This window comes from Esox lucius, chromosome 5 (genome assembly GCF_011004845.1).
Source record: "Esox lucius isolate fEsoLuc1 chromosome 5, fEsoLuc1.pri, whole genome shotgun sequence".
In the NCBI taxonomy this organism is placed as follows: Eukaryota; Metazoa; Chordata; class Actinopteri; order Esociformes; family Esocidae; genus Esox; species Esox lucius.
The window spans coordinates 18,503,056-18,530,439 of NC_047573.1; the positions used below are offsets into that span (position 1 = coordinate 18,503,056).

At 42.1% G+C, this 27,384-nt stretch overlaps 4 protein-coding genes across 5 annotated transcripts; 2 read left to right on the forward strand and 2 right to left on the reverse strand.

Moving 5' to 3' along the window:
• The first annotated feature begins 5,142 nt into the window (after positions 1-5,142).
• Positions 5,143-10,776, forward strand: LOC105031492 (Rac family small GTPase 1). Of its 2 annotated transcripts, XM_010905969.3 has the most exons (7): positions 5,143-5,471; positions 6,671-6,742; positions 7,088-7,205; positions 7,766-7,828; positions 7,969-8,128; positions 8,430-8,583; positions 10,688-10,776. In XM_010905969.3, the coding sequence occupies exons 1-6, from the start codon at positions 5,437-5,439 to the stop codon at positions 8,558-8,560; spliced, it is 579 nt and encodes a 192-aa protein (XP_010904271.1). In that variant the 5' UTR covers positions 5,143-5,436; the 3' UTR covers positions 8,561-8,583; positions 10,688-10,776. The 2 variants fall into 2 exon arrangements, with proteins under 2 accessions (XP_010904271.1, XP_010904265.1); XM_010905963.4 differs by lacking the exon at positions 10,688-10,776 and having other exon boundaries at positions 8,430-10,124.
• crym (crystallin, mu) lies at positions 10,115-13,401 on the reverse strand. The gene is made up of 8 exons (XM_010905953.5): positions 12,982-13,401; positions 12,763-12,913; positions 12,539-12,601; positions 12,348-12,449; positions 11,764-11,947; positions 10,737-10,858; positions 10,509-10,593; positions 10,115-10,305 (listed from the first exon to the last, which is right to left on the reverse strand). Exons 1-8 carry the CDS (start codon positions 13,143-13,145, stop codon positions 10,241-10,243), a joined length of 936 nt encoding a protein of 311 aa, XP_010904255.2. The 5' UTR covers positions 13,146-13,401; the 3' UTR covers positions 10,115-10,240.
• A 170-nt stretch (positions 13,402-13,571) lies between these two features.
• Positions 13,572-16,925, reverse strand: snu13b (SNU13 homolog, small nuclear ribonucleoprotein b (U4/U6.U5)). The gene is given in 3 exon segments (NM_001303773.1): positions 13,572-14,079; positions 16,455-16,575; positions 16,746-16,925. Coding segments are annotated over 3 exon segments (387 nt in total). The 5' UTR covers positions 16,749-16,925; the 3' UTR covers positions 13,572-13,816.
• Positions 16,926-18,403: 1,478 nt separating this feature from the next.
• LOC105031505 (cytochrome b-c1 complex subunit 2, mitochondrial) lies at positions 18,404-26,842 on the forward strand. The gene is made up of 14 exons (XM_010905981.4): positions 18,404-18,525; positions 19,891-19,971; positions 20,262-20,411; positions 20,545-20,609; positions 20,759-20,815; positions 23,315-23,439; positions 23,535-23,632; positions 23,814-23,871; positions 24,000-24,095; positions 24,231-24,430; positions 24,798-24,878; positions 25,057-25,130; positions 26,221-26,374; positions 26,545-26,842. The coding sequence occupies exons 1-14, from the start codon at positions 18,493-18,495 to the stop codon at positions 26,626-26,628; spliced, it is 1,356 nt and encodes a 451-aa protein (XP_010904283.2). The 5' UTR covers positions 18,404-18,492; the 3' UTR covers positions 26,629-26,842.
• Positions 26,843-27,384: the final 542 nt, after the last annotated feature.

Consider the following 27,384-nt stretch of genomic DNA (forward strand, 5'->3'; position numbering starts at 1 on the left):
CATTTCAGAGGATATAGGAACACCCATGTGATGTAAGAGTCTAAAATAAAAAATGGATGAGTCCTACGAATTCGTCCAGGAAATACTTTGAGCACTGTATTCCAAGCTATTGTGCCTTTCATTTCCACACAGCTCATCATGTGGGTCAACATGTGTGAAGGAATGTGCACTCACCTGGCGGTCCCAGTTAGCCTTACAGGGGCCTCAGGGCGCCTGCAGGAGTCTGGTGAGAGCAGGAAATCCCTGACAACACCTTCCCTGGCAATGCTGCCTGATTGTGTTTTGCGCATGGGGCTTTCCAGCCACTCGTCAGCCAGTGATATAGTCAAGGTTTGAACCTACAGTAGCTTGGTGCTACAATAGAACGCCACCTGAAAGACCTGTGAACCAGCTGACTCGTTCTCCATCAACATCCACATTCATTAGATATACAGTGTAGTTTTTTATAGTGTTGTTTTGGGTAGAAGAAACTCATACTAAAATTAAATAAAAACATGAATGTGTATGCTTGCAGACTGATCGCCAAACTGCCAGTGGTGGTCACAACAAGGTGGGTCAACTGGTGGGTCGCAACAAGTTCTCCCCGGCAGTACTCTAACCACCCTTGACCAGCTAGCTCTTGTGTTTTCAAAAGCAAATTCTGTCTGTAGATCAGTGCAGTGTCCCTGCCTGTTTCAAATCCTTCAGTCCTCGTTCCTGTGCTGAAAAACACCTGTAGAACTCACCTATCTCATCGTAAAAACGTTCGAGGGCCTGGCCCTGCTTCATCTCAATACTATCTCTACCACCGCCCTCAACACACTTGCAGTTTGCCTACAGAAACAACCGGTCTGTGCACGATGCTATAATCTTAGCGTAATTGAGGATGCAAGGATACTGCGTGTGGACATTGGCTCTGCGTTCAGCACCATCATGCCATAACTACTAGATAGAAGACAAACACTGTCAGTGTCCAGCTCCGTCAGCCAGGGGATCACTGACTTCCCAACAGATAATCTGCTTCACATAAATATGGGCAAGCACATTTCAGACTTTATGCCTTAATATCTTCATCCCTCTGGACTAGAGCACAGCAAGGAACTCCCCCTACTCAATTCACTTATCAAAAAGAAACGTATTTTCAAGAATGTTTGTCTAACTCAAGTATGCAGATTATATGACTCTGGTTGGTGTCATTATTGAGGGCAATGAGTACATGTACCATGTTGAGGTCGACTGGATTGTGGCCTGGTTCAGTCAAAATAACTTAACACCGATTAAAGTGCGGAGGTAGTGGTTGACTTCACCTCTCCCCCTCACGATTGAGCTGTTGGGTTGGCTAAATCATTCAAATCAGTCCCAGGGATCTACCTACCCAGGGATCTACCTCACAGTACAACTTGCTGACCGTAGTAAAGTGGGATGTCATGTCTCGTTCAGCTCGAGTGCCGCCTTTTTGTAGGTTGGGTGACTGCCTGCTCCACCATGGTCAAAAGGTGGAGAATGCAACATATTTTCAGCGTGTATAGGCCAGCTAGTACTTCCAGGGTGAAGCAGCATGATAAGAAGCAAAACGGCTTAGTGAGATGTGCATCGGAGGACACGTCTCAGTCCTTAACACTCCCAAACCTGTTGGGGAGATTTTGTGATGTGGCATTTCCATAATCCCAACAGCACCAAATTGGGAGAGAAGCAAAGTCCTGTAAGTCTTTATGGGAAAGATTGTCATAATTGACCAGTATTACATTCCTGCCCACACCTGCCTCGACACACCCGAACCCAGCCACCTCTAAAATGTATGGGCAGATGGGCAGTACAGGTGAATTTAGACCCTAATAGAACTTTGTTGTAAATAGTTGCACTATGCTGAAATAAAGCTCCAAAAACTCCCACTAAGTCCCACTTAGCTCCTTTGGTAAGAGAACAGCGAGCGCAATGCTAGGTTTTGATTCCCATGGTGGACCAGCATGAAAAAAGTTTACAAATATATGCAATCACTTCTGTAAATTGATCTGCTGCTCAATGACACAAAGGTAAATGTGTTATACAAGCACCACGCGTATCTCATTGACATATATATTCTTGCTACGCATTTGCATATAATGGCAACAGTGGCATCTTTAGGGCTGGTCGTTCGGGGGCTAAGCACGGACTGTATTGTGATCATAGCGACGCCTCTGAATGGCAACAAAATGCCATGTAAGATATTGTGTTGTGACCAAGACAAGCATGCTCGATTCTGGTCCGGATGTGAAGCTGTTAGACAACCACTGCAGTACACCACACGTCGTCACATTAACCTAATGAGCTTCCTTTCTCACAGAGGGGGGGAGAGGGTGAAGCGGTCAGATCAGGGAGTGGGAGACAGTTGGAGGAAAAAGGAAAATGTGTGGGACATCCTTCCTTCTCTGAATGAGTCTGACTTAATGCGGTGACCATAGACCTAGCGCTGAAGAAGTCTTTAGAAAAGGACACCTCCCATGCTGCCCCAAAGAGGAACATTCCTTCTACTGTAATAAGTGGGTCTGATCTCAGGCATTACTGAATCGTTGGCTGGGAGTATTTCAATTGTGGATATATAATGCAGCACAAAATAACTGCTGCTGGTTGATACATTTTATACTTCCAGCACAACAGTGGAAAGTTTACTTTCTCACATGAACAGACCAATTGTCATGTACTTTCATAAGTTACTGCAAACCCCAGGCCAACAAAAAAGACATCTCATTAACAGCGTGGAACCCTTCTTCCAGCCTTGGAGAAAATTCCATAATGAATTAACTAACCAGCAGTGGGGATACCTAGAGGAGGTTTGTCAAAGGAATGCAAAGATGGAAGAGAAGTTAATTTGAGATGAGAGAAGTTAATTTGAGACACAAAGACAACATTCCTGGTGTGTATGTATGGTGTGGTAGAACAAGTGTCGACCGAGCTGTCTTTATACTGTGTGCTTTTCAGAAGGCAGTCAGTTTATAGACGGCTTGGCTGGACTCGATCTTCTACAGGCAACAGCGTAGGTTTGTATTGTATGTTGGAGGGGGTCAGGGTCATTTTATCCCTAGTATGTTGGAGGGGGTCAGGGTCATTTCACACTTTTCCAGGATCTCAAAAGGATTTCAGTGGTTTCATGATGTCCTCTTTACCATACATCTGTCAGAAGATCCCAATGTTCTATTGACTCCTATAGCATTTTAAAATCTCAACCAGGCTCTTTATGGTATAGCATGGTGTAAAGGACTGCACAAATGCCCAGCATTTGCATAGTGATTATCCACAGACGGGCGATCTAGCTGTAACGCAAATGCCCTTTCATGCTATGATCGTGGTCATGGAGAGATGATTCTGAGACATAATGTCAGATGATTCGGTGTGAGATAATTCAGTGAGAAAAAAATAACTACTACGATCGTTAGCTTGGAGAGAGAGAGAGACAGAGCTACAATTTCCGCACTGCTTCTATGAACCATGACAACGAGACTCCCTAATTGGTGTGTTTTTATTCATTTACCATAGCGCCAGCAGAACATGTGCATCTGGGCTATACTGCAGTTAACATATCAGATGTCATGCCTATATTACTTCATTTTTATCTCCCTGATATGCATCCCCTGTATTAATTTGCTTTCCATAGCTTTTTGAGCGAAACATCTACCACTGAGATACGTGTGTTAGTGCTACTGTTGGACCACAGTCTCTGTAACAAACCTGTTTATCCCACACTAATTCATTTCCTATGCTTTTATCCACCACTTAATATTGTTGCTTATCACATTACTGTACCATTCCGTTCCAAATACCCCAATAACATAATCCTTCCAGCTTTCTTCCGGGATGAGGGGTATAAATACATGAGGGTAGGCGAGAGACGTTGGAGGGACAGGGTTGGAGTTACCATGGAGACACTGATTAATTAACAATGAACTCGAACCAATTTCATAGTTCTGTTGATGAGAGGGGAAGCGGAGTGGAGAGAGGATGGAAGGAGAGATGGCTCTCACGATGGCTAATCAACAGTCGTAAGAAAAGACCAGTCCTTTAATCTGATTGGCCTTCAGGCAAATTAATCACCAGCCAATAAAACCAATCAGGTCTTGGACTCCCTTGATTAGGGCTTCGCTCTGCACACTTCTGGTTAGAGCGCATGCTGTGAAATACAAAATAATGTATTTGCTGACCGACTTTTCACTTACTTTGCTCCTATACAGTGATATGTATGAAGACCTTGTTCTCTAAGTCATTCTTTACCCTAAGTCCAAGGTTGGCCAAGATAAAAACCAGATGGACTTTACTCTTCGTTTGTAGGTTTTCATTTTCCTATCCGTCTGATAGGCCAAGGGTTGCCTGCCCTTCAGATAGGACCAAGAACTTCCTGACCCTTAGGTAGACAGTCAAGTGTTCCCTGCAAACCTGGTAGGGATTGTGTCTGTCCCACTCCATTCGGTAGGATTTCAGTTTATGCTTGTGAACTGCCTTCAGTGTCAGATCCTAGTTTTAGGTTTACACCTTTCTGACCTCGGTTCCCAGACTCCAGGTTTATTGCAATTCCCCCGTCTTCAAATATGCCAGGTCCACAGTGTAATACTTTAGTTGTCCCTTGGTTTGTTGCTCTCCCAGGCTGGGGTAGGCCTATCCTACCCTGCTTTAATCAATGATTGCAGTCCTCTCTCACCCAGATCACAGGCCCCGGCCTTAATTGGTATTCAGTTGCCTAGCTCACCATGTTTAGAGCCTATTTCCCTGCTGGCCCTGAAGTGTTGCATTTTTTCTTGCCCACAGAAACAGCACATTCGATAGCTTACCAGCCTGCCTGTCTTAGGCTGCAATCACAATAAGCAACTTTCATACAACTTAGTTATTGTTGATAGTAAGCAACTCTGAGGGGAGAACATCCTTGCAATCTGTGTAATGCCAATAGCGACGTAAATAATGCATCAGATTATGGCATATTGAATAAAATGTCTCTGATTTCAGTCCCTGAAAAGGTTCACACATTTGGAGCCGCTTTATAGTATTGAACTGATGAGAGAATACTGACCTCTAATGTTCAGAAACTGAACTAGTTCTGACCACAATCTTACCGCTAGGTGGGGATGATTCACACCCCTTCGGAAATTCCTTTATCCCATCTACCGTAAACGGAAATGACTTGCGTGGAATGGGAGCTTCAGCTTCCGTTGTCTAAGGGCGTTTTTTCAAGCTTAGCAGCAGAGATTTTTTTGGGTGGTGGCTGCTGTTTTCCAAGTTTGGAATTTCACGAAGTTAATACCGAGGACAGTGATTTAAAGAATTTTTCATACTTTACAAACTATCGCGAATTAGGCCCTCCAATCGAGTCTTCAAACCTGTTTTTTCCCCATCGGGAAAACAAGTTCAAACAACAAAAGAGTGATTTACCAGCTAACCGAGAAGCTACAATTGTAGCTAGCCAGTTTGCTAGCTAGTTTAGGGAGGCGTCAGATGCAGGCCATCAAGTGTGTTGTGGTGGGGGACGGGTGAGTTGAGCTTGCATTTGTATAATTCGATTTTATAAGTTATGGTCTTTCAATGTACATCATGATAAATAATATATGATCAAATATACGTTTTTCCTCGGTATTACATAGTTTGCTTGATAGCTTAACGGAAATGACAACTGTTGTCACTGTGTTTAGCGAGATAGAGTTACTAGGTAAGTTACATTTGTGGGTAATGCGCTGTTAGTGTTAAAAGTTTTTGTGGCGTGCTACAGTAACATGGCTTAATGTTAGCTAATTGCTACATGCCGATACTATCAGCACACTGTACCTTGCTAGCTAACTACGCCGCATTCCGCATTCTTGTTTACTGTTTGAGTAAACAAGAATGCTGAATTAAAATCTAACATGTCGCGAGTATGTATAGACCTTATTTTCTAGCTACCTAGACAAAGTACAGTAGCTGACAAAGTAAGTACAGTAGATTTTTATAAATTATTTCTAGTTATCTTACCCATTCATAGCAATCACTGTTAGGTGGTTAACGCGAGGACTAGCTGTGGTAGTATTCATTGTCTCAGTAGCTACCTGAGTCTTCGTGGTATTACAATAGTCTCACCTCACATTCAATAGCGGTGTATTGTTATTATTTTTATTTATTTTTTTAAACAATCAAGCTGTCAAAATAGGAATTCCGATTGTACTGCAACATTCAATGTTGTCTTCATAATAACCGATTTTGCTTTACTGCAACAAGCCACAGACTGGCGCAGTGGTTTCCAACCAGGGTTACTAGGACCCTGACCGTAGGATACTTGGCCTTATGGGGCTACTTGAGGAAACACGGGCTTAGTGGTATAATGCACATGGGGTACTTCGTGGGTAAAATGGGCAGGTCAGAATCCGGTCATTTACTGCCATTTGTGTTATTGAGAACTTATTATAATTATGCCAGATAATGATCCTCTGTAGAATATATTTCAGTAAATCCAAATCTCCATTCAATCTTATTTCAGCCTATGTGTAGGTACCATGTCCCTATTCTAGAGAAGCCCCAACATCAGAATACAACAAGGCTTCCCTTAGTCATATTAGATAATATGGAGATGATCCAGTTTAACACATTGTCTCAAGTTGCCTACTTAGAACCATTTCCTTTCAGTTTCAACTTGACACAAATTAAACTGAAGCAAGGTGGTTTATTTACATTCCTTACCCCTCCTGTCTTTCTTCTTTAGTGCTGTGGGTAAAACATGCCTACTCATCAGCTACACCACCAATGCATTCCCTGGTGAATACATTCCCACAGTGTAAGTACAGTTTCCAGTGTTCCCCCACACACCAGGCCAAATAATAATAATTAGCACCAATTTCATTATCAGCTGTGTTGTTTTAGCTGGATACATATTTCAACTTTATACTGAAGAAAAAACAATGAATTTCAAATGAATGGGAACACAGATGTCTGTAAGGAAAGATTCTGGGATATTTTATTCCATATAATTAAACATGGGACCAGCACTTCAACTGTTATGTTGTCTTTGTTCAGTGTATGTGGAACCTGTTTAATCATTAGATTTCCAGTAACTTTCATTAATTTACTATGCTGATCACATCTAATGGCACTGAGGTTTAACAAGTTATACCCTCTCCAGCTTTGACAACTACTCTGCCAATGTGATGGTAGATGGGAAACCAGTGAATCTGGGTCTCTGGGATACAGCAGGACAAGAAGACTACGACAGACTCCGACCTCTGTCGTATCCACAGACGGTAAAATTGTTTTACTATGTCTGCTATAGGTTACAAGTGTCCACAATGAAGATGAAGTGTCTTAAAGGCAGCTGCAGTTATTACTCAATAAAAACAGTGGATTTCTCTCAGCTCTGCATAAAGAAACAATCCTTTGACATTTTATTCAGTTGTTAGGGAAATAATTCATGCAGCTTGTTGCCAACTTGGAGCATTTGTAGGCTGTATATGAAACTGAGACAACAGTGAGTGTGTATTATGACAGTACCAACTATGTCTGGAGCAGGCGTTAAGGAAGTGAAAGGAGGCTCTGTCTCTTTGTCTGCCCTACATACTGGCTCTCTGACTCGTTCCACCAAATAACAAACATCAGTGTTCCCGGAAACAATATCCTCCTAGACAATGGCAATAAAGTTGTATGGCAGTGATTTAAGGACTGGTTCATGAACTCGCTTAGTCATGTATGGTTTGTTTTTACTACACTACAACATTGATATCTATGAATTGTAACTGCATTTTACCAGGTTGATCATGTAATTTTGTACTTTTATAAATAAGTCTGTTTGTTTCCTGGCCAACAGGATGTGTTTTTGATCTGCTTCTCTCTCGTGAGTCCCGCCTCGTTTGAAAACGTCCGTGCCAAGGTGGGCCATTGTTGCTTCTTTGTTTTTGTCTTAACCTTTTAGTCTCATCATTGGATTTTCGACATCCTCAACACAACTAATCTATGGACTTTTTATTTGTCCTCTCCCCATCCTGACTGTCCTGTCTATATCCTTCACAGTGGTACCCGGAGGTGAGACACCACTGCCCCAACACCCCCATCATCCTGGTGGGCACCAAGCTGGATCTCAGAGACGACAAGGACACCATAGAAAAGCTGAAGGAGAAGAAACTCACCCCCATCACCTACCCCCAGGGCCTGGCCATGGCCAAAGAGATTGGTTAGTTTACTGACACAAACGGTGTCCCGTCCAGGAGGTGCCCGTGTACATGATTGGCCCCAAGCCACAGAGACAGGAGGCTTGTTAGGGTGTTCTGGCTTACCTTCATATCAGTAGTCATTTTGGCTCTGGATTCCTGGGTGTGAATTAAGCTTATTACTGTACGACACCACTGTTACAATGGAGTTTCTCCATGGCTAAAGCTGTATGGCCAAGTTTGTAATATCTATTGGCCATTTGAGGAGTTTGATTGAAATCCCCATTTGCTGTGATTTTGACTACGGTCTTCTGTCCCCCACAGGAGCTGTGAAGTACCTGGAATGCTCAGCCTTGACACAGCGTGGCCTTAAGACAGTGTTTGATGAGGCCATCCGGGCTGTCCTGTGCCCCCCGCCAGTCAAGAAGAAGAAGAGGAAGTGCTCGCTACTCTAAATGCCACACACAGGAAGTAGGAAGTACGTCTCTGCAGTCTGAGCTCACCTGTAGGTTAGGGGGAGGATGTAGATGGTGTGGGAGTGTTTTAGGGGGAAGAGGGAGGATTCTACAAAAGCATATGTATCAAGATGTCATTTTTTCTCTCATATTGTAATTAGTACGTGCTACTTTAAAATATGATTGATTTTTATCATACGAATCGTAGAATTAACTCTTCGTCAGCTCTAGGAAGATGGGGTTTGGGCAAAGCCCTGCTTTTCCCCTACACTAAGAAATTCCTGCTGCCTTCTAAAATGTTAACTTAAAAAAAAAGTTCCTGGAAGATGATACTAATTGCTCTTTTCAATTTCAGTCTTTTCCACTCTTCTTAAGAGTCCATATTGTTTGTTTACAGATTTCAATTAATTGTGTAGAATTGAGGTGTTGCCAAAATTCATACCGCACATAACGGTCACTACTTTCTAGAAGCTTTATGTACACTTAATGTAATTAATTTCTTGTTGTTAATTCTTGCGTTTTCTCTATGTGCAACAGTCATTTGCTTAATCTTTAAACAACTGCTTATAGTTCAAATAAATCAGCAAACTCAAAATAATTAGTGTTGTGGAAGTAGCTGCTAAATTCTTATCATACTCTATGCAGATACCGTGAATATAGGCCACAGATGGATTTCATCCACCCTCAAATATATTGTCAAAACAATGTCAGTAATGGACGATAGCGAACACTTTACATCTACATGGATTAAATTTTTATTAGTTTAATCTAAATAACCACTTCCAGTGCTTGGTGCTCCCGTCTTAATCTAAGAAAATATCCACTATTTTGCATTCAGTGATCTAGACTACATACCTGTTAGTCTGGAAGACCAATTAAGAGTGAACCCTCGTGTTGAATTAAACAACGGCTTCACAAACTGAGTGTTTTTGTATATAAACACAAAATGCATCCAGTACAAGTATTGTCAGTCATGGAAATGTACTGTGTAATCCGCCAGCTTCACACTCCAGACACCAGCGTGCGCTGTAACCTTTTTGTTATAGGCCTTGTTTGTTACACAATAGAATCTAGCCACTCGTGTACAACAGTATAGTTTGGGTGTGAAGAATATGGTGTTTGCTTGCTACTCAAAAGGTAGTTGTCGCTGACTTCAAGTTACCAAGTTTTGGTGTCATTAACATCATGATGCTGTGAAGATGTTAGTGTGCTTTGTCGTCACATCTATTACTGTATCTCACAGTTGAATAGCATTCAAAAAGTTGTAACTGACCATGCTGTTTTTGTTATACTGTAGCTTTTAATTGCTGTATTAACAATATACGGTAGTTCAGAGATATACCTACAAGTGACTATTTTCCAAGTAATCTCTATTTTGATTGAGCAATGATCAATGTGTGTGGGAGAGTGACACTGTTCTACGGTATTGCCTGTGATTCAACAGCACAATGAATTCAATGATAATCGGTTTCTCTTTCTGGATAAATGTGGTTTTATTATGACATGATAAAGTAGTTAATCTGCTGATTATTTTTTTTAAGCCAATAAATTCATTCATTTTAAACCTTCTGTTTTCACTTGGCTGGGCCGGTGTATGAATGGGTTAAGTGTGAACATCTTCCCATGCACACAGAACTGCTGGGAACTGAAGTGATCAGTCGCATCCATCGTCACGTCTCTTCAGTGATGACGCTTCCACTGTTCAAACACAAGTTTGGCAGCCACTGCATCTTGAATCCCCATTCCTGTTGTTGACAAACAAATCAAATTCTAAAACACAGGGATCCTCAACCTAGTCGAAATGAGCCTCAGCCTCTTGTGGGTGGCTTACGCAAGCTGTAAAAACTGGGGAGGGGGGGTTCAAAATGTATTGAACGTCAAATAGGTGGTGGAATCAGTTTGGGAATGCTTATTTCATGTGATTAAAGCATAACGGAAGACAACCTACCAAGGGATTTAAATACAGTTGTCTTCTCTCTCTGGGCAGGTCTTGTTCCATTGAGAACCTCTCCAAGCTCTGCAAATACTTTGGCCTAGCGACAGTATTCATTAGCATACAAAATAATTAGCAAAGCACATTATACTCCAGTTGGAATGCGCTTAATAAACTAATATTCCATTCTGTAGGTACAGCGGGGAGAAACCCACATAATAAATGCCAAGTTTCACCACCTACCCCAGACAGGATGACTTCTCCTGACTCTGCTGCAGCTCCCTCTCTGCTGTCCACATACACCTCTGCCTTGCTCATCAACACATCATCCAGCTCCCGCCAATCAGGCCTACAGGCCCCCACAGCTGACAAACACACACTACTTCATCTCAATCCATGAAATTACATCTAAATAATTAAGTACATTCAACCGTGACAGATGTCTAGACACTTGGGTTACAGGGAGCTCATCCTTCATACTCCATGTGACAGCTAAAACAGCACTACCGCTCTACTGGCAATGCCTTGGTTTAAGACTGACCTGCAATACAAAGTTCATACACTACCTGTTAGTATGTCTGAGACTGAATACCAGAGCTACAAGGAAGCACCCAGGCTGTCCAGGTAGGACATGACAGGCTGGTATGTTAGGATCTTTTTCAGCAAGTCTGCTCTCACACACTGCATTGATATTACAAGACTAGAATATGGCAGGGTGTATGTAATATGGTAGGAGAGAGCAGGGTGTATGTAATATGGCAGGAGAGAGCAGGGTGTATGTAATATGGTAGGGGAGAGCAGGGTGTATGTAATACGGTAGGGGAGAGCAGGGTGTATGTAATATGGTAGGGGAGAGCAGGGTGTATGTAATACGGTAGGAGAGAGCAGGGTGTATGTAATACGGTAGGAGAGAGCAGGGTGTATGTAATACGGTAGGAGAGAGCAGGGTGTATGTAATACGGTAGGAGAGAGCAGGGTGTATGTAATACGGCAGGAGAGAGCAGGGTGTATGTAATACGGCAGGGGAGAGCAGGGTGTATGTAATACGGTAGGAGAGAGCAGGGTGTATGTAATACGGTAGGAGAGAGCAGGGTGTATGTAATACGGTAGGGGAGAGCAGGGTGTATGTAATACGGTAGGAGAGAGCAGGGTGTATGTAATACGGTAGGAGAGAGCAGGGTGTATGTAATACGGCAGGAGAGAGCAGGGTGTATGTAATCTTCACTCATCAAAACAACATGGCACTGTTGTCTTCAGTCAGAGGTCTCACCTGCCACGTGGGCACCTGGCTTAACCCACTGGCCAAAGAGCACTGGTTCAGTGGCCCGAGTCGCGGTGACTATGACGTCTGCCCCATTCACTGCCTCCTCTACGGACTCACACACGGTCACAGGACCCAGGGCGGCCTGGGCAAACCTCTCCGACGACTCCCTTCTCCAGCTCCACACACGGACCTGTAGAACAGGGACACATGAGAGACAATGCGCCTTTCAGATTTTCTCATGTCAGGTGTGCCATGTAGCTCAGATGGTTACAACACCAGGGTTGATTCCCGCAAGGGGCCAGTATAGAAGATACATGAAAATATATACACTCACCACTGAAATTCACTCTGGATAAGAGTTTCTGCTGAACAGTGTGAATTGAAATATTGCAACATTACAGCAGTGGGTCACTAACATCCATTCAGAAAGACCACATCCCGCTGGTACCTTCTTAGGGAGTTTTTCCTAGCCACTGAAATTCAACACTACTGTTGTTTGCTCCATGGGGTTTAAGGCCAGGTGTCTCTGTAAAGCACTTTGTGACAACTGCTGTTGTAAAAAGGGCTTTATAAATACATTTGATTGGTACCTGTTTAAAGGAGAAGGTCTCTGTGAAGACGTTGTAGTGGCTGAGGGCCTGATGGCCAGATCCCAATATGGTGAATACCTCCGACTTGGCTGGCATTAACAGCTGGATAAAGAAAGTTACGTTTGTTGAAGGGGGTGAGGAATCGCAGCAATTAAGTGTATGAATGCCATATGTGAAGTGGAGAGTCCTACTTTAGCAGAAATAGCAGACACAGCTGCTGTCCTTTTGGCTGTGATGACATCCCCATCCATGACCTGCAGACCAAAATAGTTAGATTGGAGCATTAACACCGGCAAATGTCCGCTGAATTGTTACTCATTATAACCAGCGGTTTAATGAATCTTCGTTGACTGTTTTTAACAGGAGATGGAAATGATAAATGGATCGTCACTAATCAATGATCAGTTACACGTACAGCGTTGACATTCCCATACTCAGGATCGATTAGCAGGACTGTGGCTCGAGTTGATGGCAGATTTGACCCACTCTCCCGCTTGTAGAAACACACCATCTTTGTACACAGGAAGTCTTCATGCGCCAAATAAGCAGGCATCAGTCCCAGGAATCTGTCAGGAACACTTTATCACTACTTCTCCCGAGAACGATCAAAAGGCGAATGAACGAACAAACATACCCATTGTATCGTTGTAGCGGGACGGTACAGCGAACCGGCTGGATGTCTTCGCGGTCTGGTTTGGAAAACTCACCCAAAGCTACCTCCAGGCGTGGGATCAAATCTTTGTAATGCAAAAATTCTTCAACCTCATTTTTACCTATAACAACTAGCTGCTCGGCCATGGTGGCTAAAATGTTTCTTTAACTCAAGCTTAGTTTACGATCATCGGTGAGTCCAAAAGTTAACGCTTTTAACTCCTGGTCTCCACGTTGCGTAATGACTAAAAGCCGCGTTCAAGATCTTAGTTATGGTTCAAAACATTACATAACTTGGACAACGTGCACGTTCGAATTACGTCGGGTCAGTTTGAGGGGTTCTACTTGCTTGGCTTATGTGCTCGTGCCGCAATCATTTTTACTTGTAGTTCACCGTTTTACCAGGTAAGAAAGTACGTCTAAATCTTGTTAAAATACCCCTGCCCCCCCCCCCCCCCCCCTATGGGGTTTTGTTTTATTCCCTAAACGACAACAACCGGAAACATGATCATCTTTACATTCCTAATGAATGTATCATATTTGAAAATGGTTCCACTACATTCAAACTTCATTGAATATGCATTTTAATGGTCTTACAGCAACTCTTCTGGTTATAAGTCATTACAGCAAGAACATTTTCTGAAAAGAAACATTTTAATATACCAAATCATAAAAGACTGCACAGTACATGGAAATTCTCTTTGCATGCCCCAACAGTAAAATACACATGAACAAAATATATCTACCAAAGACCCAAAATAAAGTAACTCAACACAGAGTCACCCAGACTATCAACAAAACAGCAGAGCTGCACGAGATCAGACCAGCAGTCTTTCAATTGCCATCTGGGTAGACTGGATCTGGGGTTTCAGTTGAGAGCCCTCCTTGATGGTGACAGAGGTAGCAATAACAGGGCGGGACACCCCACAGGCACGCCCCAGGGCCTGCTTGGAGCGCACAAACACGTAGGGCACATTTTTGTCCTCGCAGAGCAGGGGCAGGTGGAGAATGATCTCCAGTGGCTCAGCATCGGCAGCCATCACGATGAACTCGGAGATACCACGGTTCAGGGTCTTGGTGGCTGGAAGGGAGCAGACAGGATTCAAGGTTTAAATGGCTTGTATGTCTAACTCCATAGCTAACCAATCAGGCGGTAATGAAACAGATTTGAACCAGATAAAAGCTCATAGCTAACGCTTGCTAACGAGAGCAGCAGCAGGCTTTTCCCTTTAATTGTGCAACAACGGTGGGGACTGCAGCAGGTATTAGAGGGTGTGCTGATTCAAATTGTCAGCATCACCGTTTTAAACAAGTTCCACATTTCATAAAAGGGCCTTGTATCCCATTAGTCATCCATGAAAAACACTCAATATTGTGGTATATTTTTTTTAAAACAGACTCATATCTACTGGCTGGATTGGGGTCCACTGGCTTACTGTATTTGAATGGGGTGCTATTTTTCTGTTCGTAACAGGATAGATCATAAGCACAGGACTTGATATTATAGGCTTATCACATCTCATACGTTAGGCTGAATTCAAGCTACATTGACAGGGAATGTCATTTTTTATGAAAACCTACTTATAATGTAATTGTTACAACAGTTTCTCCTTCCTCAGTAATGGAGTGGTGGAGGGAAGTATGACTTTACAGTTATAAATAAGTATCAATCCTTTACAAACTAGTGTAATAAAATAACTGAGTGTAAGCCACAGAGCGGCATTTTGTTTTTACATGTCACTTCACAAATGACATGAGAATTATTGGATACCCATGGCCGTTGTCCCAAATTTGTCTTCTTACAAAACTGATGTGACCAACAAAACACTACAAACTAATAACTACCCTTACTAAATGTGGATCCTTTGGAATGGAGAAGTGGAAATTCTGATGAACATGTATTGACTGCCGTTGTATTGAACTGTAATTTCAATGCAAGGATTCTGTTACAGAAAATGGGAACATTGCCAACAGTTAAAATGCACTTCTTGAGATGTGCTCAAGGAAAGACATTGTAGATTACATTTGTTTGTACAAATTACATTTTGAAATATATTTGCAAGCAGCAATGAAGGGGTCCAAGCTATAAGAATTCCATAGGAGGACAGGCCTGATAGGTCTGGTTATCGGTTTGTGTTCAGGAGTAATGGGCAAACACTGTAGGCCTTGCCACCCACATTGCCACGGTATTTTGATACTCTTAATGGGGCGCTGTGTAGAATCCTGTCTCTAAACAATAACACGACTTGACGCCTTGTCTTAACCTTACCGAACGAGACCAGTATGGTATTAGCTAGTCCAGGGTGGTTTAGGATAGTACTATGAGCAAACACTGCAGGCCTCTTCTGCTCGTCACTGCAACCATGGATACCAAGTTTGGTGGCAATCAGACAAAAGCTTGCCGAAATACACCCTCACTTCTTGTGCAGCTTTGTGGCCTGAGAAAACTTTCAGAAAGTTTAAAATGGCCAAAAACCTACTTGGCATGAAATTACAACAGCCTCTGGCAAAGTTATTCAGAACCTTCTGCATCATATGATACCAGTTTAATGTATTTTGGGCAATCAGAACAAAAGTTATGAGCATTTGAAAATTGTGACTTTAAACGCCACAGTGGCGCTACAGGCATGGGCCTATGGACACCAGAATTGCTGTGCGCAAGTAAACAGTGATGACATTTTGTGGGCAGAGCCAAACTGGTGGCAGAAAGTGACAGTAACCTCTTTACAACTTATAGGAATATGCATCTTCCATACGCCTTCAATTATTTTGTACAATGTCATATTGCAGATATAATATTACCGTACATCCCATTCATTAAATGTTTGTATAAATACTGCATGATGTAAACAGTTTAGCTTAAGTATGAGCAATTTGTTTGCATGCTCATTCTGCTTACACGCTAGGCAATGTTGCTAACGTTGGTCCATGTAGTTTACAATTATGAAATAGTCTACTGAGAATGCCAGTTGTGGTTGCTGCGGTTACCAGTTAATTGTTATTACTATAAGTACGTAATTTTGCCTGTGTATGATAAACAGTGGACATAAGTAGGTGAACTCAGAAAAACGTCTCGATAGAAAATACTAATAAAATACTAATAAAAGTAAATTACAATAGGGTTCCGCAGATTCGCCGCTTGGACTCGAAAATACTTGTTTTCTGAAAGAGTACAGCAACAACACTGCCCTCTATCGCTCAGGTTTTTACACAACATATTCATTTCATAATAAAAATCTTTATCAAGTAATCCTAAACAAATGTTTTCGTGGTTAAATCTCTAGATGTTCATAAAAACTGCACAATCTGATTGTGTACATTTTCGCCTGGGAGTAGTCCCAATTAAACCCAAAAATAATCCCCAATGTTGGATGTTACAATAAAAAATGTATAGGCAACATGAACGGCGCTGATTTACCTTAATGATCATGTCTTGTACATGTTCTACTCACTTACCCTCATTAGCCCCTTTCCTCAACTGTTTGTAGTTGGACGCTTGCTGCACGAGGTCCAGTATAGTTTTGGACAGTGTGGCGTCAGCAAGGGGGTAGGCCTTAGGATTAACTTCGGCTTCAGTCTGAGAATAAACACACAAAAAACTGGTAAAAAACCCCATCTAGGAATAAACGTATAACAATTTCAAAAACGCTACTATTATCCATTATCTAGTTATGGTTTTACCGGTAGTATCCATGTAGTTAGCAATTGCAATGCTAACTTAAACGGTAAATCGAAAACACGACTCACCATGATTGCGTCGGTTTATTTCAGATATGTCTCCTCTCGGCGAATGCTTCACGGAGGACTGTACGCCCGCGATTAAGGTTTTTGAAAATTCTAAAAGGAATTATTTCTTTAGATACAACACCTTGTTTAGATTCTCAAAAGCTCGAGGAACTTACAGCGACTTCGTAACAACACGTGTGTGACTGGGTGGGGAACGCATGCGCATGTGTATGGACTTTTTATCGCTTGTTTCCCAGTGTAAGCCCCTCCCCATGGAACACGATTTGTGGGTGGGATGAAAATTGGGTTCACTTTTGTTGGTTAAAACTCCCTGCAATTGGCTTTTCGAACTTCTGCTATTACAGACAAGGGGAATACAGTTCTTCATGGTCATAGGTAATCACATCCTGCAAAAAAAGGTGCACCAGAGGCATGCTAAGAACACGGTGGGAGAAATACCACAAGCTTTAAGTGGGTGGGTGATGACCAGGCCAGAGAGGTAGGATTGTATTTTATGGTAGGGTTTGGTCCTACGGTGGCTATTCTACAGTGTCCTCCCGGGTTACATCTGCCTCCAGTGGTTAACTCAGAGGTATTAAAAAGTGTACGGAAGGATCGGCTCAGGGTTTACTCATCTGGGTTGTTCAAGACACACTTGGAAACTCAGTACCCTGATCGAGGACAGGTCAGGCAGAATCAGCATTTGTAGCTCAGGAATTACATTTTGAGGGTAACAAAATGTATTCCTGATAACTGTTTACATGGCAGAACTTATGGCTGCAGAGTTGGCATTGAGTTGGGTGAACACTAAACCAGAAAGGGGGATTATTTGCTCTGACTGCTGTGCTGTGTTGATGCGTTTGCAATCATATAAATCGAACAGCCGCCAGGAAGTCTTATGTGAGGTGATACAAACACAGGACAGGGTGAGAAGGGTGGGGCTAGGTATCAGATTTACTCATGTACCAGTCCATGTTTGGGTGGAAGGGAATGATGTTTTACAAAGGAGAAGAACTGGCCCTACTTCCATAGCACAATAATATAGCAGCGTAAAATGGGGCTGAGATGGGGGGTCCAGTGACTCTGTGGCCCTATCCGAGCATAACTCCGGACAGGGCCGAACCGGCATGAAGTCTATCCACCCACATTTTCAAGCATCACGTGCCTCATATATGGAGAGATGTTCAAGTCCTTAGCAATCCAAAAACAAGATAATTGTCTCTTCATTACAGCTTGTTGGGGTTTAGAATGTTTGGGATTTTGATCCTCTTAATGGGGCGCTGTGTAGAATCCTGTCTCTAAACAATAACACGACTTGACTCCTTGTCTTAACCTTAACGAACGAGACCAGTATAGTATTAGATGGTCCAGGGTGGTTTAGGGTGGGAAAGATAGTACTTTGATTGTCTAAAGCAAGTATAAGGAGATTGCAAGTCAAAACAAACGATACAGCGAGAAGGTTTGATAGATTTTACAGTGAGAAAGTTTAAATGGGGAATATGTCAGTAACTCTGATGAATTTTGTAGAAAAATATTATTTCAAACATTAACGTAAAATATTAACTGCAGATATCTGCTTATAGTGCAGTAAATATCTTACATATTGCTTCTTTAAACACGGCCACTAGGAGGAGACATGGATAAAATACATTTATTTTAGTGCATGTTTCAACCGTCGAAGAAGAATTTCTCTCGCGCAGAACTCTGGGTAGGGCATTCCATTGTCCGCCATATTGTTTCAGCGTCCTGTTTGTAGGATAGAGGGGAGATGAAGGGGATTCGGGGAATAAGTCAGCTATCGGTAAGAACTCCTTTGACATTGTCATTACTGAATAGTTAAATGTCAATGCACGTTTTTGGTATCATTGGTACATGGTATGGCTTGGTTGGCGAGAATCCCTCACGCTCTACAAGTGTAGTGATGTCACGACTAACTAGCATAGAATGCTGCTAGCAAGGTGACAAGCTAATGTTAACAACACCCGGCAGTAGTTTGGATAACTTTCTGCAGTATTGAAGAAGAATACTGCCTTAATAAAAATAAGGTTATCGAGGTTGCGGGACATTGGAATTGTGCCGAGATTGTCCCTGACAAGTACAATACTTACACTTTCCCTGCTGTGTCGTCTGGAGTAAACGTTCTGTTTCCTTTCAAAAACATTTATATGTATAGTATAGTTTCCCACCAATTTCTTCTGTTTAACAAACCCAGTGGTAACCGTTCCCTTGGTTGCTCCATAGGCAAGCATCATGGTCTTGCAGTGGTTCCCCACCTGTTTCGGTTTCTGTACCAGCAGCTGAAATACTGCCCTACACTGAGTACCCTTGAAGTACCCCCCCCTTTGGTCTTGGTCTTCTCAAGTACCCCCTGTTTATAATCCAAGTATTCACAGGGTACAAACCGCTGATATAATGGATGCATGCTTCCACTGGGTTAAAGCATCTGACCAATGAATGAAAGGTTGATAAATAAATTAAGGTTATACTTAATTGCTCACTGGTTTTTGCTGAAAATGGGAAATGTGTTCTTGGGAGGCATGAACCTATTGTGGGAGGCATGAACACCAGGTGGGCTTAACTACATTGAAGAACAACTGAAAACATTTTCTCAAACAGGTTATTAGACTTGAAATGCATTATTCCCATTAAACTAATGGGAAATTGTCACTAAAATATTTTGCGTGAATGATGCATATACAGAATGGCAGTTTCACCCATAGAATGTGAATAATGTGTCATTCATGGTTGACAGGGAATTGGTCATTTGTTTTGTAATGTTGTAGTTGGTTTTGTGACATGTTGCAGTTGGTTTCGGTCATGTTTTATTGACAACATCCAACTATGTGAAAATCTGCAATGATTTTACATTTGGCCCTTTCATTGTTTCTGCAATTTTAGCTACTGACTATCTAACCAATTTTAGCTGTTGACTACAATATACTTTTTTTTTTTTTTACCCCCGAACCTGCCACCAAGTAACATCAAGTAATAGCCCTATTAGCAAATGTAGCTAACATATATACTATGAAAAATACAACCACAAAAATGCATATTTTAAGTTACACTTTCTTTCCTATATGGATAGAACCAATGGAATTTTCTGTAACCTCACATAGCTCTATCGCAATAAGATATCAAGTCATCATGCATCTTTTCTGCATTACAGACAAGGCTTTACGCAGCCCATGCTGCCCGTAAGGTGGATGTCACTACGGAGCACGTCAAGTTCCATCCGCAGGAGGTGCAGGTCAGTGGGTATTAATTACTCATCACAGAGATTCTTCTGAGTGGCTGGACCCAGACCAGCCTCTCAGGCCTCAAGGTTTCCACGGGCTGCCATTCATACCAGGAGTTTGCAGATTTGCAAATGAATGCATTTATTTCCTTTTAATGTAATAATTATATATTATGCATATTTATTTTATATATCAGAATTTATTATATCAGAAGCTAGAACTAAGATGCCACACTATTAACATTTCACATCTTAACTGCATTGACCACTATGCATGATGTTCACTGGTGTATCTCTTGCAGGTGACCAAACTTCCCAGCGGCCTGGTGATAGCCTCGTTGGAAAACTACTCCCCAGCTTCCAGGATCGGTGTGTTTGTGAAGGCTGGCTGTCGCTATGAGTCCCTGGAGAACCAGGGAGTCACCCATCTGCTCCGCCTGGCTGCCAACCTGGTATGCCTGGTTCTGGGTTATTTACCCTCCATCAGCATGTAGTAGCCAGGAATTGAAGTGCTGATTTCACACACTGAGAACATCAACTGAATGATTAATGAAGTTAATCCAAACCTCTGCTGTTATTTTGTAGACTACCAAAGGTGCCTCAGCCTTCCGGATCTGTCGTGGTGTGGAGGCAGTAGGAGGCAGCCTTGGGTCAGTACACTCTGAATGAGTGGGTACAATCTCACCCAAGCCAAAAACAACTAGAAATCATCTTTTTCTGTTCTTTGGGCGATTTTTCCTGGACAAACTGTACCACTGTCACTGGATGACTAATGTGTTTTTGTGTGCTTTTCATGCAGTGTGACATCATCCAGAGAGAACATGATGTATTCAGTGGACTGTCTCAGAGACCACATGTAAGTGTTTTCTGCTTTGATTATACACTAAGTGGCCACATTATTAGGTAGCCCTATCTACAAACCCGATTCCAAAAAAGTTGGGACACTGTACAATTGTGAATAAAAACAGAATGCAATGATGTGGAAGTTTCAAATGTCAATATATTATTCAGAATACAACATAGATGACATCAAATGTCTAAACTGAGAAAATGTATCACTTTAAGGGAAAAATCTGTTGATTTTAAATTTCATGGCATCAACACATCTCAAAAAAGTTGGGACAAGGCCATGTTTACCACTGTGGCATCCCCCTCTTCTTTTTATAACAGACTGCAAACGTCTGGGGACTGAGGAGACAAGTTGCTCAAGTTTATGAATAGGAATGTTGTCCCATTCTTGTCTAATACAGGCTTCAAGTTGCACAACTGTCTTAGGTCTTCTTTGTCGCATCTTCCTCTTTGTGATGCGCCAAATGTTTTCTATGGGTGAAAGATCTGGACTGCAGGCTGGCCATTTCAGTACCCGGATCCTTCTTCTATGCAGCCATGACTTTGTAATTGATGCAGTATGTGGTCTGGCATTGTCATGTTGGTCTTTCCTGAAAGAGATGACGTCTGGATGGGAGCATATGTTGTTCTAGATCTTGGATATAACTGGCAGCATTGATGGTGCCTTTCCAGATGTGTAGGCTGCCCATGCCACACCACTCATGCAACCCCATACCATCAGAGATGCCGGCTTCTGAACTGAGCGCTGATAACAACTTGGGTTGTCCTTGTCCTCTTTAGTCCGGATGACATGGCGTCCCAGTTTTCCAAAATGAACTTCAAATGTTTCGTCTGACCACAGAACACTTTTCCACTTTGCCACAGTCCATTTTAAATGATCCTTGGCCCAGAGAAAATGCCTGCGCTTCTGGATCCTGTTTAGATACGGCTTCTTTTTTGACCTATAGAGTTTTAGCCGGCAACAGCGAATGGCACGGTGGATTGTGTTCACCGACAATGTTTTCTGGAAGAATTCCTGAGCCCATGTTGTGATTTCCATTACAGTATCATTCCTGTATGTGATGCAGTGCCGCCTGAGGGCCCGAAGATCACGGGCATCCAGTATGGTTTTCTGGCCTTGACCCTTACGCACAGAGATTGTTCCAGATTCTCTGAATCTTTGGATGATATTATGCACTGTAGATGATGATAACTTCAAACTCTTTGCAATTTTTCTCTGAGAAACTCCTTTCTGATATTGCTCCACTATTTTTCGCCGCAGCATTGGGGGAATTGGTGATCCTCTGCCCATCTTGACTTCTGAGAGACACTGCCACTCTGAGAGGCTCTTTTTATTCCCAATCATGTTGCCAATTGACATAATAAGTTGCAAATTGGTCCTCCAGCTGTTCCTTATCTGTACATTTAACTTTTCCGGCCTCTTATTGCTACCTGTCCCAACTTTTTTTGGAATGTGTAGCTCTCATGAAATCCAAAATGAGCCAAAATTTGGCATGACATTACAAAATGTCTCACTTTCAACATTTGATATGTTATCTATATTCTATTGTGAATTAAATATAAGTTTATGAGATTTGTAAATTATTCCATTCCTTTTTTTACTCAATTTGTACAGTGTCCCAACTTTTTTGGAATCGGGTTTGTATTATCGGGTCGGACACCTTTTGCTTCCAGAACTGGCTGAATAAGGTGCAGGTATCATTACTTTGAGATTATTTTTCTCTGTGCTGACATGATAGCGTCACGCAGTCCAAATGCAGATTTCTTGGCCACGTTTGTGCTTCAAACCTCCGGTTCCGCCTCATTCCAATGGCGCTCTATTGGATTGAGCTTTTGAGACTGTGCTGGCCACTTGGAGCCAGCTTGATCATGCATGCTTTGTGACATGGCACATTATCCAACTGAAGTATCCATTTGAATATGGGTAGACTGTGGCCATAAATGGATATGCATGGCAACAATGCTTAGGTATGCTCTGGCATTTAGATGACGCTCAATGTGTATAAAAGGAGCTAATGTGTGTCATAAGAACCATCCCCAAACTACTATACTGCCTCCCACTGCCTTTTAACATTGGCAGGATGGACCCATTGGGTCTATGCCCCAATATGACCCTACCATCTGACTTCGCTCATCAACAAGATGCTTTTGCCGAAAGAAATGCTGCTTACTGGGTTTGAATTTTATTGCACCATTCTCTGTACATTCTGTAAACTGCGTGGTGGAGATCCCAGGCTGTAAGCTGTTTTTGAGATGCTGGAACCAGTTGCTTAGATCAAGCGTCCTCCCCGGTCTAATGTTTGGTCGATAAACATCTCAACCCGTTGACAATGGCTGCATGCTTTACATATTGAACAGCTGCTACATGATTAGCTGTTTGGCTGTTTCTGTTAACAATCAGGTATATCTAATACATTGGCTACTGACTGTATGTAATCGGAAACATGCCATTTAAAATCTGAAATGTGTATCTATAGTGACCATTTCTGTTGTTTTTCTAATGCAGTGACACAGTGATGGAGTACCTGATCAATGTGACCACAGCTCCAGAGTTCAGACCGTGGGAGGTGTCCGATCTTACACCCAGAGTTAGGGTGGACAAAGCCTTGGCCGCTCAGAATCCCCAAGTTGGTGAGAATCCCCGCTCAGATGGACGTGATTGACCTGACTTGACAGCGCAATGCTGAATGTGACATCCCACTGTGACTTGTGGTTTTTCACCTCAGGTGTGATTGAGGCTCTACATGAGGCTGCTTACAAGAACGCCCTGTCCAACTCCCTCTTCTGCCCAGACTACATGGTCGGCCATGTTAACGCTGACCATGTGAGTTGTTCAGCATCCTGGTCCCGGAATGTTCTGAAGTGCAGAACTACTGCTAATTTTGGAATGATGCTATGGATGCTTATATTTATCTGTAAATGCAAAACCCAGAATGTCGTACTTCAGAAAGTACAGCACTGTGTTTGTATTTCATAAACCTTGGAATGTTTGTCTTTGCCTTTAGATGCACAATTTTATTGAAAATAATTTCACCAGTGCAAGAATGGCTCTGGTTGGGCTTGGTAAGTGTTAAACGTGTGTAAATCTATTTAATTTTTGTAAATTAAATTTTTTCTATTTTTATTGCATATCTTAATTCAGACCTCAAAGATGTGGGAACCTTTTTAAATGAGTGTTGTCATGTCTTCAGGAGTGGACCACAGAGTGCTGAAGCAGGTGGGAGAGCAGTTCCTCAACATTCGCAGTGGGGTGGGTGCTACAGGGTCCAAGGCTCAGTACCGCGGCGGTAAGAACCTTCATTTCAGAGGTCCTGTTTATCTTTGAGTAGTGCGATGTCTCCCCAAGCGCCTAATCGTTCCCCTCTGCCATGGACAGTATTCTGACTTTTAATAACATTCATCTGTGCCTTCCCCTCTGGTAGGTGAGGTGCGGGAGCATAATGGGTCCAGCCTGGTGCACTCTGCTGTGGTTTCTGAGGGAGCAGCGGTGGGCACAGATGAGGCCATGGCCTTCTCTGTACTACAGCACATCCTGGGGGCAGGGCCACACATCAAGAGAGGTTCTAACTCCACCTCCAAACTCACTCAGGGCATCGCAAAGGCTACTGCAGACCCCTTTGATGTGAGTGACCTTATCTCACTAGATGTTTTAAGAGTTGGGCTGGAGGAATTTAATCTTGGCAAATCTTTGGATTTAAGTGTTTTCTGCAGATTGGATTTAGATGTGGTTTTCTTATAATCGTGGGTGGCAGGTAGGAGTTAAGAATATCGGATCAGTGAGTAAAAGAGTGCTTAAACAAATCCTGGGTGAAAAATCTTTGTCCCTGGGCAGGGCAGTTAACCCTCGTTGCTGGCCCTCAGGGCATGGCTGTAAATGAGACTGTTTTCGGTCAATTTACCTTGTACAATATGGAGAAAATATTTGTAATATTTTGAATTAGTTACTTGCAAAGCTGATGTCATTATTCAATTATATCCCCTTCTTTTAGGCCTCTGCTTTTAATGCCAACTACTCTGACTCTGGCCTGTTTGGAATCTACACCATCTCCCAGTCTGCAGCAGCTGGTGATGTGAGTATTCTGTCTCTTACATTTCCAAATCTGTGCTTTTTAATAAGGCGCTGTCCATAAAAACGGTCTGAAAATTGCTTTACACAGACTGAAGGCTTGGTAATGTTTTTATGTGGAAAAGTCCTTAACTATTGGCTCAGATGAAGGGATGAAAGTATCCATGTCCTCCTTTCTGCAGGTGATCAATGCAGCCATTGGCCAGGTGAAGGCTGCTGCCGGGGGGGTCTCAGAGGCCGACTTGACCTGTGCCAAGTAAGCAGGGCTGTGGTTAATTCTGTTTAAATTCCAGTTCAATTCCAGAAATCCATTTCAAATTGGAAAAGTTTCCTAATTGAAAAGCGTTGGTGAGAATGAGCTTTTTTTTTGTGGACTAATGCAGTTAATCCTAACAAGTAAGCGCTCAACACCAATTTTGAAGTTGGCAAAATGACAAAATCAGTCTAACTTTTCCATAGTGAGAGGCAAAACTAGGTAGACCTCAGTTCTACTATAAAACTCAAAGCTACCGGTTTTAATTTCGTAGGTGAGTTTGTTTTTCTTAACCATGCAGAATAGCTAATAGCTAACTGAAAGGCTGGTTAGCTGCGAAGAAGCGATTTGCTTGCACAGTGTGTATGATCTCCCTGAGCTCCCAGACAGCTCACCGGCTGATGTGGGTCATGGTGGCGTGATGGTCCTGCTGTAAAACAGAACAGCTCTGATTTATCTAGGCCATTCATATTCATTACTTCCATCATAGTTTACCCATTATACACAAAATTAACTGCAAGTTCTTGAAGCAAATATGATTTAAGTCTGAGTCACCGATGGTTGAAAAAGTGAGTTCAAGTCAATCACCAATGATCAAATTCAAGTTGAGTCACAAGTCCAGAAAATCAGTTCTGGACTCAAGTAATTCAAAGCTGCTGCATACATATTTTTACTTAAAATTTGAATTCATTATCTATTAGCATTGATACTTAAATATTACTTCAATGCCTCATGAGCTTAGTTTACTCATGGGCTTAGTTTAACCAATGTATCAGCTTTTTGGACTCCGTTTGAGATCAGTTTAAATGTAAGCAACCACTGTGGTTAAAACCACATTATTAGTAATGGTCAGGCCTTTCTAATGTCTTGTGAATTTCAAAGGGTTTCCATTTCTCAGACCTGTCCTTTAGCGTATTTCCAAAACCGAGGTGATATGACCGATTTATTGTTTAAAGTAATTATTCCAGCTTTAAAACATGTTTACTTAAATGGTTGCACCTGTGACATGGTAAAACTGCCACTTTTGCCCCATTATTCCAATAAAATGTGCCTGTTTCCCCTATAAGGATTATATTTGATTTGCCCCCTGTAGGACCCAGCTGAAGGCTGAGTACCTGATGTCACTGGAAAGCTCAGAGGGTTTGTTAGACGCCATGGGTTCACAGGCTCTGGCCGGAGGGACCTACCACACCCCAGAAGCTGTGTTACAGAAGATTGACTCTGTCTCTGCAACTAGTGTAGCCAACGTAAGCTTATCCCATAATATTAACTTCCACCTAATTGTATATGCAAATCTTTTAGTGTGTTGAGATGTATTAAAATGTTATTTTGCTGCTGCTCAGTCTTTACTTGTATGGTGTACTAGTAGGGTTGTGTAGTTTATTTTGCTTAGATCCGTTTTTTCTTTTTCTCTCAGGCTGCAAAAAAGTTTGTGTTGGGCAAGAAATCCATGGCTTCCAGTGGAAACCTCATCAAGACACCCTTTGTTGATGAGATCTAAAACCTTCCAACGGTCTGCCTATTGATTTGAATACCCACCTGACCATTCAAAACAAAATACAGAGTAATCGGTCAGTGTTCTCACAGCAATATTTATAGTTGTTCCTATGTTATGTGGATCATCAATGGTCATTCAAGAAATAAATTCTACACTTTCCATTTCCTGAACTGTATAGCTGATGTAAATGAATTAAAAGGATGTCTACTTAAATATCTCCAGGTAGTGTTTTGTTGTATTGAGCTCTAAGACCGAGAGCCATTGACACTGTCTGCATTATATACGGTGTGCGAGGGCTAAGTATCGGCCACACAAACTACCCTTACAATACAGTGTAACTGTAGCTGGACAAAAAAATGGCTGTTGGGTTTCAGTGTTAAGTTCTCTGAAAAAAATTTAAGTGAATTTATTTGACGAAAGTGTTCATAGAGTTTACTACACTTCAGACAATTCTACACATGAGATGGGTGGGGCGCATAGATTCGTTAAAAGGGATTGACCTATGCTAGAGTGGTCCTTGGCTGTGTCCTTAACTGCTTGGTAGAGAGCAGCATTTATATGAGCATCTTCTCTCGGGCCTGGGAAGGAAATTAAACAAGTGTCGGTAACAGCTTGACTTAACAATGTCAAAATATGTTGAGCACTTACTAAAATTTGCAGTTTTGCTAAGCCATTGTACTGTTTAATGTATACTTAAAGGAAAACTTTTACTGAAACAGTAAATGTAATATTTTTCGCATGAAAAGCGACCACTGAGTT